The 12,486-nt window shown below is 39.0% G+C and overlaps 1 protein-coding gene across 5 annotated transcripts in view; it reads left to right on the top strand.

Annotated features, from left to right (window-relative positions):
* Positions 1-12,486, top strand: part of SLC44A3 (solute carrier family 44 member 3) — a 97,647-nt gene that overhangs the window by 67,508 nt on the left and 17,653 nt on the right. For all 5 annotated transcript variants that reach the window (XM_081865885.1, XM_081865886.1, XM_081865884.1 and 2 more), the window contains 6 exons: positions 1,777-1,870; positions 2,391-2,560; positions 3,938-4,027; positions 4,698-4,822; positions 8,626-8,812; positions 11,259-11,424. In XM_081865885.1, the coding sequence (XP_081722011.1) occupies positions 1,777-1,870; positions 2,391-2,560; positions 3,938-4,027; positions 4,698-4,822; positions 8,626-8,812; positions 11,259-11,424 (832 nt within the window). The remainder of the gene's footprint in view (positions 1-1,776; positions 1,871-2,390; positions 2,561-3,937; positions 4,028-4,697; positions 4,823-8,625; positions 8,813-11,258; positions 11,425-12,486) is intronic.

Raw genomic sequence — 12,486 nt, 5'->3', positions numbered from 1 at the left:
CCCAGTGTCTTAGTAAGCTAAAATAATGTTAGCACTCACATTTTTGTGATGAATATATTGCATTAGTAGCAATTTACAGCAGTTCCAATTTTAAAATGTTCCAATTTACCTAAGAAATGCTGCAACATTCCCTGTTGAGGCTCATATCCCATGTACAGATAGTAGTGATAATGGTGCGATCATATATAGGACATTAATGATTTTTAAAACCTGGCTGCAAAGCATTTCCCATATTTAAATTCTCATGTTTACAATTGTCTGTAAGGACAATGTAAACATGAGAATGTTAGCTCACTGGAAGGACAGATTGTGAAACTGAGGCTCCAATACTTTGGCCACCTCATGAGAAGAGAAGACTCCCTGGAAAAGACCCTGATGTTGGGAAAGATTGAGGGCACAAGAAGAAGGGGACGACAGAGGATCAGATGGTTGGACAGTGTTCTCGAAGCTACAAACATGAGTCTGACCAAACTGCGGGAGGCAGTGGAAGACTGGAGTGCCTGGCGTGCTCTGGTCCATGGGATCACGAAGAGTCGGACACGACTAAACGACTAAACAACAACAACACATTGTCTGTGCCTATCAGTACTTTGACAGATTTTAAGCTCAGAACAAATTATGCTACATTATTGTAGCACAATGGAATTACCTTCTCTCCTCTGCTCCAGAGGGTTGGGGAAACTCCCAGAATAGATTTAGGAGTGCATGGAGGGAGGAGTGGGGTAAATGTTTCATTGTGCAAGGAGAAATCATTGCACTGATGGAATGTTCACCTAAGCTCTATGTTGAATACATTCCAGCATGATTCTCAAAGTACCTTAGTATGGATCTTAAAGTTTTGAATAAGAAATTGAGGGGGGAAAGGTGCCTAACATATGGCTTCATAATGTCCTGATTACTTTTGTGGATCTGAGTATATCCATCCTGCAAACTTTAAATGTGTGCTTGACTAGATACATGTTTTAGAATGTGATAGTAGAAGTAACTCTTAGAAATAAATCTATTATATTAACAGAATACATTTAGAATGATGAAATAATGAAATTTAGATTGTCTGTTAGGTCCCACAAAACATCCCAGAGGTGACTTACATATAGCAAATATATATTTTAACTGGTGTTTACCCCAAGAATCTCCTGATCAGACTGCCGCTGTGTGCTCTATCTGGGACTACTGTTGAAGATTGCTCAAAAGCTGCAGCTGATGCAAAACTCAGCTGCTAGATTGATTTTGGGTGTTAGCCACAAGAAGCATATAAAACTAATTGCCTGTGAGATCCATCAGTTCACAGCTTGTTTCAAGGCTAAATTCAAAGGACTACAGCCCACCTTTAAAATCCTTTAGAGTTTGGGTCCAAGATGCTTAACATAGCATCCCCTCCCATATTTATTTGATTGTGATTAGCAATCCAACACATTTAGGTTAGTGGAGAAAGCTTTTTTGGTAGTGGCCCTGCATTATACAACCAATTGCTTACTGAAATTTATGAGATTCAGATCCTTGGCCTTTGTAAGTAGGCTTTAAAGACATATAATTAGACAAAATTTTAGTAACATGCCTATTTTGCTTTAGTGGTTGCTGTTTTCTTCTTCTACTAATTGTTTAATTTTTTATTGTATCTTAGTTTCATTGTAAAGTTCTTGCTTTGTTATACTGTGTGTTGTAGTGGAAGGTGGGCTATAAATTTTCTAAATAAAGCTAAGTTGCATTCACATCCTTTCTAGTTTCTTTAAATGATAACCAGAATGTTTTTTTATGTGGGTTTGTTCTCTGTAGGTTCTTGCCTCTGTGTTTACAATTTGAATGTTACCAGTTGTACATATAGTTTCAAAACTGCTGAGCTTTGTCCTGCCTTACCAGTTCCGCCAAGGTAAGGAATAACATGAATAATATTTTGCCTAAATGCTAGTTTTTCATTCAAAGCAATCAACTACTTGTTTATTAATTTCTGAGTTTCAAATCTTGGGGGGAAGATACTGCAGTTTGAATATTGTTTCTAATTTCTGCCTGCTTCTTTACTCAGTAATTCACTCAAAGTAAAGAGGTGCACTCAGAGACGGCATAGGACTCTAGCCCCAGTCACCTTAGTCTTTTGTGAGGAAGGGTTTTTCCTATTCTCTCCCCATATAGATAATTATATCTCATTAATCAATTTAATAAAGAAATATGAATTTTAGAAGATACTCCAGATCTAAACGTCCCCAAGTAGTCTAATCCACGCATGCAGAAACCTCTATAATGCCAGAAGTTAAAAGACTTCTCTTTGGCAAAACATTGCCACAGGGTATATTGTAGGTTCAATGAGTACATGGTTCCCCTTCCTCCCTAAATTTAACACTGTGTTTGAAATGCTAAGCCCAATGTCTTGTCTGTCTGTTTTAACCTTCTAGTGTGTCTTTCCCATTGTTTAATCGATGTGTTCCACGAAATGCTAAGTGCTATTCCCAGTTTGCTTCTGTACTGATAAATGTGGTTAATGAAGTGGATATTTTTCATCGGATTCTGGGTGGGATTATGGCAGGAAGAGATACAGTCATAGGATTGTGCTTCCTTGCACTAGGTAAGCTAATAGCTTTATTATATATATATATAATATCATTGCAGCATTTCATTTAAGAAGTGAACTGCATTTATTATAATTATAGTTGAAGTTACTGAGTCTTATTTAGTATTTTGCACTATATTGCATGTACTTGTTGGTCAGGTAAGAGTTAATTGCGATAAGAGGTGAAATTTCTTGAAGACCTCTGTGGAAGAATATTCTCTAATATTGGGTTTAGTTATAGAATCCAGTGATGTCTGCCTGATTAAGCAACAGATCTCCACTTGTACACTAGGACTTCCCCTTCCTATCCTACACACTAGGCTCTTGCATGTCCACCAAATCTAATCTAGCTGTTCCCCAACCTTCTGGAGCAGATGTTGGGGATGTAGAAGGGTTGCAAAGTAGAGGAGAGGAAGGAGTTGTGCACTTTCACACCTAGAAATCTGCGTGAACAACATGGATGCTACCCTCTGTCTTGTGTGGAATTAATATGACTCAGTGGATTGCAAGAGGCATTTGAGTTTTTATTTTAAATGATTATTGCAATACAGAAAAGACATAAAGTTGCTCTCCTAAAGCAGTCCTTTCAGAATTTACTCTTTATTGCTTTTTCAGAATTTGGCAGTCAATAAATTCAATGTACATTATTAATCCTTCATACTTATAACCCTCTGGTACTATTGTGAGCGATTAATAAAGAAGATGTGGGAATTATATAGGACAGTATTTTGCTTAATATCTAAAAAGCATTAAGCAGACTGCCTCAGTATGAATGAGCAGCTTGTGAAGAACAGAAGGCTGATTGTGGTTTTCTAGCACGATCAACCAAGAATGAATGTTGCACATAGTAATGTGGCACTGATTTGGATGGGGCATTGAAGCAGCCAGAATGCCAAGTCTGTATGGCATCAACAAACATAGAAAGCAGGGTTACAAGAGCTGTCAAAATTATTAAAATCAAAGGCTGCAATCATGCACACAGTAAGGCTGCTTAAATTCATATGGGTTTATTGATAGTTTGGCAGTGATATCGGCAGGAGCGCTGTGAAAATCTCTAAGTCACATCTAAAATTCCCATGTAAACCATTTAGGCTGCAATCCTGTACAAACAACTCCCCGTTTGCACTTGGGTTGTGTTCTGGGTCATTCCGTGTGTAAGCCTGTTCCACTTCCCCTTCCTGCCCCACTCCAGGGCCCAAAACAGCATGCATGCTGACGGTCTTACGTCAATTTGGACATGCGCAAAATGGTCACTGCCTGTACATACTTAACTGGATTAAGGCTGGTTAAACTCAGTGGGGCTTAATTCTGAGTACAAATGCATAGGATTGCGTTAGTAGTCAGCTTGATTAACAAGTCAACTATAGTAACTTTTTTTCTCTCCACTTGCAGCATTCTCTATAATAATCATGTTAGCCTTCAGATTCATCAGCGTGCTTGTGATCCATATTTTTCTTACACTACTTATCTTTGGATTATTATGTGAGTATTGATCATTTGAGTATTTTCATATTCTTGTGTGCATCTATATCTATCTGCTAGGATTCAAATTACCATGTGCAGTTTCACATGTATGGGGAGGGCTCTTAATTTCCCTCCTTAAATGCCTCCTCTTCAAAAGTGCCCTCAAATTTCAGGGACCTCTAGAACAGTGTTTCCCAATTGGTTGTCCGTGGTAAAGGTAAAGGGACCCCTGACCATTAGGTCCAGTTGTGGCTGCCTCTGGGGTTGCGGCGCTCATCTCGCTTTATTGGCTGAGGGAGCCGGCGTACAGCTTCCGGGTCATGGGGCCAGCATGACTAAGCCGCTTCTGGCGAAACCAGAGCAGCACACGGAAATGCCGTTTACCTTCCCGCCAGAGCAGTATCTATTTATCTACTTGCACTTTGACGTGCTTCCATGGTACATACCCGTTAACTATCCAGGACATTCTGTTACATAACTTTGAATCAGCAAGAGTTTAAAATCAAAGGCCCATACATCAACACTTTATTTCAAGCTTGCGAGTATAATTATATATTTTTAAGGCCACCATTTGATGCCAGTCTGATTTTTCAGTTTCATGAGCGCCTGCAGATAAGGCAAGTATACCTAGGTCATTTGTGTCTTTCAGATGAAATAAATAATGCCTGTATTCCTTTATTTGTTCTAGTTGTTTCAGGAATCATGTGGTGGCTGTATTATAATTACACCAATGAGCCCAGCATAGAATTGGAAACAGAAAAGGAAAACATGAAATTATTGTTTGGATTTGCTATTTTATCTGCAATCATTACGGTAAGACACTTATCACATAGTCATTAGCATTTTGTGGGAAATTTGTTAGCGTGGGGTAAGGTGGGGCTACCTCAGTTGTATATGATAAACAACTGGAACGCTACAGGTAATTTAACATTTTTGTTTGCAAAAAGCACCTCATGTCTCCATCTGCACTGGTAGACAGAAATCAACAACTTCATTGGCCTGAGGCTTTCTCCCAGGTAGACATATGTTTGCTAATACTAGGAACATTATTGACATTTTGGAACTTTTGCAAACAGACATAAATACAAAAGCAGTGTTAATTTTTATAGATGCGGAGAAGGCCTTTGATAATATTTCTTGGAAATTTATGAAGGGAAATTTGAAAGAAATGGGAGTGGGACGGGGGTTTGAGAATGGGATTGATGCAATATATTCAGAACAAAAGGCCAAACTGATAGTTAACAATGTGGTTACAGAAGAGTTCAAAATTGAAAAAGGAACACGACAAGGCTGCCCGATTTCCCCTCTGTTATTTATCTCGGTTCTGGAGGTGCTCTTGAACATGATCAGAGGGGACCGGTTGGTGGAAGGGATTCAGGTCGGAGCGAAACAATACAAACTTAAAGCTTTTGCAGATGACCTAGTTTTGACCCTGCAGGAGCCAGAATCTAGTACGAAAAGAGTATTACAATTGATACAGGACTTTGGTCGGGTGGCGGGATTTAAATTAAACAAACAGAAAACCAAAGTGTTGGGAAAAAATTTGACAGACATAGAGTCAGAACGGTTTCAGAGAGAAACAGAATTAACTGTGGTTAAAAAGGTAAAGTACCTAGGGGTAAACATAACAGCAAAAAACCTGAGTCTATTCAAGGATAACTATGAAAAATGTTGGTCTGAAATTAAGAGAGACTTGGATAGTTGGACAAAATTGAAGCTTTCTTTGTTAGGCCGAATTGCTGCTATTAAGATGAATGTATTGCCAAAAATGTTGTTTTTGTTTCAAACATTACAGATTGTGGATAAAACGGAGTGCTTCCGGAAGTGGCAGAAAGATATATCTAAATTTGTCTGGCAGGGCAAAAAGCCCAGAATTAAGTTTAAGATATTAACAGATGCGAAAGAAAGAGGGGGCTTTGCCCTGCCAGACTTAAAGTTGTACTATGAAGCCGCAGCTTTTTGCTGGCTAAAAGACTGGCTACTTCTCGAAGACACTGACGTACTGGACCTGGAAGGTTTTAACAATGCTTTTGGTTGGCATGCATACTTATGGTATGACAAAGTTAAGATCAATAAGGCCTTTAAGAACCATATTGTCAGGAAAGCAGTGTTTAATGTCTGGACAAAATATAAAGACTTATTGGAAAATAAAACTCCAAGGTGGCTTTCACCTCTGGAGGCTAAGGCCCTAAAAAGACCCAATATGGAGGCCAAATGGCCAAAATATTGGGAAATATTAGAAAAAGATGGAGACAATTGGAAATTGCAGAGTTTGGAGAAAATGAAGAATAAGGTGCGAGACTGGTTACATTATGCTCAGATTAAAGAGGTTTTTAAAAATGACAAAAAGTTAGGGTTCCAGGTGGAGAAATCGAAGTTAGAAACAGAATTGTTAGAACCAAAGACCAAGGTACTATCTAGAATGTATAACTTGCTGCTAAAATGGAATACACAAGACGAAATGGTTAAATCGGCTATGATAAAATGGGCACAGGACATTGGGCATAACATTATGTTTGAGGACTGGGAAAGGTTGTGGACCACTGGGCTGAACTTCACCGCATGTAATGCTCTGAAGGAAAATGTTATGAAAATGATATATAGATGGTACATGACCCCAGTTAAACTTGCCAAAATATACCATTCGTCTGATAATAAATGTTGGAAATGTAAAGAAAATGAAGGAACATTCTTTCACCTCTGGTGGACATGCCCTAAGGTGAAGGTCTTCTGGGAAATGATATATAATGAGCTGAAAAAGGTATTTAAGTATACCTTCACAAAGAAACCAGAGGCCTTCCTTCTGGGTATTGTCGGCCAGAAGGTGTTAAAGAAGGATCGAACATTTTTCATGTATGCAACAACGGCAGCAAGGATTCTCATCGCAAAAAACTGGAAAACTCAAGATCTACCCACACTGGAAGAGTGGCAGATGCAGCTGATGGACTATATGCAACTGGCCGAGATGACCGGCAGAATCCGCGATCTGGGAGAAGAGAAGATGGAGGAAGACTGGGAGAAATTCAAGATGTATCTACAAAAACATTGTAATTTGGTTGAATGTTAAGAAGGATGCTAGATTATAAAAAACTGGTCACCACTAAACTAGATTTAAATTTGATGATAAGTGAGACTAAAGAAAATATAAAATTTTTTGGAAGAAGTGCTAGATTATATTTGAATGAGTGGACATGAGATTGTAAACAAGGTGATAATTTGTTTGGAAAAAATCTTTAACGATGTAAATGGGAGCGGGAGACGTGAGGGAGTCCAAAGAAGTGATGAAATTGTTGTGATAGAAGTAAGATTGTTTATTATGTGTGCATTTATATTTAAAAACCTTAATAAATATTTATAAAAAAAAAAAAAAAACAACTTCATTGGCCTGAACAAGCCACTAGAGCAGGCATAGGAAAACTCGGCCCTTCAGATGTTTTGGGACTACAATTCCCATCATCCCTGACCACTGGTCCTGTTAGCTAGGGATGATGGGAGCTGGAGGGCTGAGTTTGCCTGTGCCTGCACTAGAGACCCCTGAAAAACTTTCTTCTCCAACCGCCACTCAAACAGTGAAGACTGGGAGTAGTGGGCCACACATGCTTATGTACGCATTCTTGCATTTCACATCTGCAGACATGTGGAGGCACATAGCCCCCTGCCCCAGCTGATCTATGCAGATCAGGCAAGGATTGTGGTTATCACTCTCTCTCCACACACCAAATGATCCATCTGATGACTGGAGAAGGTGTGATTTGCATCCCCATCAGGGTGCTTGGCTGCCTACCCCAGTGCTAGGACTACTTTATTTTTTTCCACTTTTTGCTGCTGGTCAGTCAATGGGGCCAGAAAAAAAAACTTGGCAGAAATAAGTAATTATTTCAATGGGACCTGCACGCAACTAGCTTGTTCTAGATTCAACTCAGCCATATTATATGGCCTAGTGTTGAATGTGAAATGACACATGCCACAATTAATGGAGCCATTTGCAAGTTCTAGTTTATGATTTTCAGAATTCAGTAGTTTGGTATGTTTATATATTGTTGATAGTATTACAGTAGAATTAAAGATCACCATTTGCTATGCTTATATTCATGTTTTGTTGTAGTAGAGAGGAAAAAGTATAGAGCTGCTGCATAGATGGATTGTAGCACTGTGTATTAGGCATCTGTGAGACATCTTCAAATTAGATCAGTGTGGATTTGGGGGTCTCAAGAGCCTGTAAAAACATGTGAGAATCTCATACACTGGCATACCCTGTTGCTGGCACAAGGTGGCATGCTAGGAGAAGCTTGTTCTGTAGTTTTGAGTGTACCTTTGCAAAACTTTTTTCTTTTTTCTTTTCAGTACACTGTTAAAAGCTGAACCTTTTGCTGCACAAGAAACGGTTCTGCAACAAGGTGCAATTTTGTGTTCCAGTAGTATTATTTTTTACCCATAGATCTGACAGGCCTCTTTTATTTTATATCTCTGCTTCTGCTAGGGTTGTTCTGTAGGAACTAGAAAAAAGTTCCTGAACCAAGATTGAATGATCTTAAAATCTTAATATTTCTCCATCCCAAATGTTGTTAATTTGTTAACTGAAAAATTTTAACGTATTATTTTTCCTTTTTTTGTAGGTTATTCTCATTCTCCTGATACTGATATTAAGGAAGAGAATTCACCAAACTATACAGCTCTTTCATGTTGCCAATAAAATTATTGGCAACGTCCCTTCTTTGTTCTGCCAGCCTCTTTGGACGTTTACAATACTTCTTTTCTTCTGGGTGTACTGGGTGGCTGTGTTACTTAGCTTAGGAACTGCAGGTTAGTAGACATTTTTTCCCTGTGATACTACGCTATATCAAGTATTTTCTGTTAAATATACACTTTTTGATGGTGAAATATACACATGAATGTGAATGTATAAGTGTGTTTTTAATTTTTTTGTATTTTAATCATAGTTCCTGATAAGTAAAAGGTAAGTCGTCTGGCACATTACTGAGGATATAGAATCCAATCACGTTAGATCCTAAAAATAATATTTGGTTTGTGTTGACTTTGTAAAACAGCCTTGTTTTCTGCTACAAATGCTGTACCTGCTTGGCTCTGTTTTAAGAATGTATGTTGGATATAGTTGCCACAAAGGTGCTGATGTGTATCATACAACCATTTTAGGTATCAACTAGAATTTATCCAACTCTTCTTAAAGCATGTTCTGGGCCATGTGGTTTTATTTCCTGTTTTGATTTGCTGCTCTTGGCACCATTATAAAGGTCAGCATTTCTTGGCAAAACTGTTTTTAGTTTTTCTTAGACACATTTTAAGGAGACTTGGGTAGTTGTGACCTTGAGTTAGAAAGGCAAAGTTGATAAATCCATGTTGTAGCTTATTGTTGAAACAGCACAGTACAATAAATGTACAGTGGTTTGATTTAATGCACCACACCTGCTAAAGAAATATTTTGCTTCTGCTGTATAAAAAATGTGGAGAGAATAAAATGTGTGCAGATGGCAAGTAAAGTAATGAGGAAGATTACAGCACAGTAGCCTGATTTGCGTCTTGCAGCAAGTCAAGCTATGGCTTACTGGGACCACACAAACATGAAGGCTTCTAGAAGGGGAGCTTGCAGCCACTTCATTCCTTCCATATATTTATTGTTCGCTGGCCATGCTGAGCTAAACTCAAGGTTTGGTTTAGCATGTCATCCGAACCTCAGCTTCTGTGTCAGTTCTCTCCTCGCTATCCCTGAGGTCTGCCTGCAAATGAGGCCAATATAAGTGTCAAATCAGAGGCAAGATGCTAGAGGCATCATTTCCCTTTCTGTGGAGTGTCGAAAAGGGTGCCCGTTGTTCTAGCTGTCAGTTTGTATCTGTTAATATCTGTACAATTTTAACACGCAAGCTACAATCTGCTTTGTAGAAGTAAAAACAAGAAAGAGTCTTGTGGCACCTTCAAGACTGACCAATTTATTATGCTACCTTATTGTGTCTGCTTCAAAAGACTAACATGGCTGCCACTCTGGAAAGTATGTACAAGTTGTTGCCAAAAGATCAACTTTTGTTTTCCTTCACCTTTAAGTGACAAGCGAGCAATTATCAAATTTAATTCGGCTCTGTTCAAGCTGCTGCAGTGCAAAACATTCACTTGATGTAATTGCTGCAAAACTAATTCAGTTGACATCTGCGTGTTTTAAAAGTCTGCACATAGAACAGCATTCCTGGACAAGGTCACAGAGTCGAGTCTCAGAATTGCTCCTCACTCAGCAAATATTTCCATTAAGTACTCATTGTGCTGTATTAGGTGTCAATAAATTCCCCTACTCCATCTGCAAACATGCGTTGGCATGAGATAGTGTTAAATTGCTGGTATATCCCTGCCCATTAATGTTAAGTGTTGCAATTGTGTCACATTCCAAAATGAGTCCACTTTCCTGCCTAGAACTGTCTGCCCTTTACCAGAAAATTTCTTCACCCTGCTTTTCTAGTCTAGGTGACCACTTTCAGGCTTCCTTGAAGAGTGGAAGGCCTTAAATAAAATAAATGTTGGCACAACCTTCTACTTATAAAGAGTCCTGACAGGTTTGAACAGCATTGAAACGTTGAATTCCAGGCCTATCATTTCCATGCAATAAACTAAATCATTAGCAAATATTTACAGAAGGCTATCAAAAGTACAACATTCTAAGTGGAATGCAAGTCGTGCTGTGACAAACATTCCATCTGCGCAAGCATTTCACCTTGCCAGAAGGAATGATCCCACAGTTCTCTCCTGCATACTGTTCTCCTGACCACTCTCCCAAGCCAATTTCAGGGAACAAACGGGATGTGGGGAGGAAGAGGGGAGCCCTGTTACACAAGCAAAAGTCTTTGTACAGGGTTTCTTCTGATGGGGGTTGCTGGGTGAATCCCACTCTCTGCACATTGTGGTTTGTAACTATTGTTTGCAAATATGTGCTAATAAGAAAACGTTCTGGAGAATAATGTATAACTGATTCATTAGCCATCTTCAGGTGCTCCAATGTGGCAACAACAGCCCAAAGTCATCCATCTTCCCACTGCTCTCAGTTGGGCCAGTCCACCAGGGTTTATATATTTATAATTCTTTAAAACCCATTTAACAACAAATCAGCTGAGTATTATATATATATATAAATCAATCATGGTTAGAATAGTTGAACTAAGGAAAAGTACATTAGATTAATGTCACCATTTCAAAAAAATAAATTTGTTTGTCGAGTCATTACATTTTTGTGTGTGTCTTGAATTTGCAGGCAATGCCCAAGTTGTTTCAAGAGGTCAAGTGGAATACAATATTCGGTTTGGCATTCGATACATGTGGTGGTACCACTTAGTTGGGCTTATCTGGACAAGTGAATTCATTCTAGCATGTCAGCAGATGACTGTGGCTGGGGCAGTGGTTTCTTACTTCTTCAACCGGTATGTGCGGCATTTATCTTCTTGCCAGGAGTTTTATTTCTTAGTCTTTATTTTCAATCTGTTGTGAAAGAAATTGTTTTCTTAAAAAGCCACGGATGGTTGGACTTTGAAAGCTAAGGCTACAGTCCTACACTCATTTATTTGCCTGGTAGTAAACTCAGAAATTACTTTGAGTAGATATGTATTGGAATGCAAAGTTGGTTATTCTGACATTGTTAGAGATGAACTGCAACAAGAGCCACTGTAGCTTAGTTCAGTGTTTCCCAACCTTGTGCCTCCAGCTGTTTTTGAACTACAACTCCCATCATCCCTGACTAGCAAGACCAGTGGCAAGGGATGATGGAAATTGTAGTCCAAAAACAGCTGGAGGCACAAGGTTGGGAAACACTGGTTAGTTAACAGACTGTAAACTAAGCACTTTTTATTTCAAATGTGAATTAGAAAGAACTGTGAACTAAGCAGTTCTTACTTCGAATGTCACTACGGTATGAACTTAGTGGCTGCATTTGAACATAATACACAACCATAGCTTAGTGCTATGTGAGTGGTATTCGGGCTCATGCACTCTCCACTCATCTTCTCCAGTGTGTCTGTGGAGGAAATCACAAGTATTTGCTTCAGTTTTCGTTTAATTGTAATCTTTCACTGTATGGTTAGTTTTATCTGTTGTTTGTCTTAACAAACCAGCTTCAAGCTATTGTTCACGATCTTGAATTGATTAGGTAAAATCATAGTTCAAACTAACTTTAGTTCCTGATTTGGGTGGCTTGACAAACAACAGTTAGTGGGAAACTGAAGCAGATTGTTTAAGCTACTGTTTAGTGTTCTGTCCAAACCAGGGTACAGTGGTGCCCTGCAAGACGAATGCCTCGCAAGATGGAAAACTCGCTAGACGAAAGAGTTTTCCGTTTTGGAGTTGCTTCGCAAAACGAATTTCCTATGGGCTTGCTTCGCAAGACGAAAATGTCTTGCGAGTTCCTGCGGGTTTTTTTCCCTCCCCCTCCCCTTTTCTAAGCTGCTAAGCCGCTTATCTGCTTATCCGCTAAGCCGCTAAAAGCCGCT

The sequence above is a fragment of the Podarcis erhardii genome (genome assembly GCF_964252035.2).
Source record: "Podarcis erhardii genome assembly, chromosome: 6".
Classification (NCBI taxonomy): Eukaryota; Metazoa; Chordata; class Lepidosauria; order Squamata; family Lacertidae; genus Podarcis; species Podarcis erhardii.
Note: the sequence above shows the minus strand (reverse complement) of the source record. Positions and strands in the feature narration are given on the sequence as shown.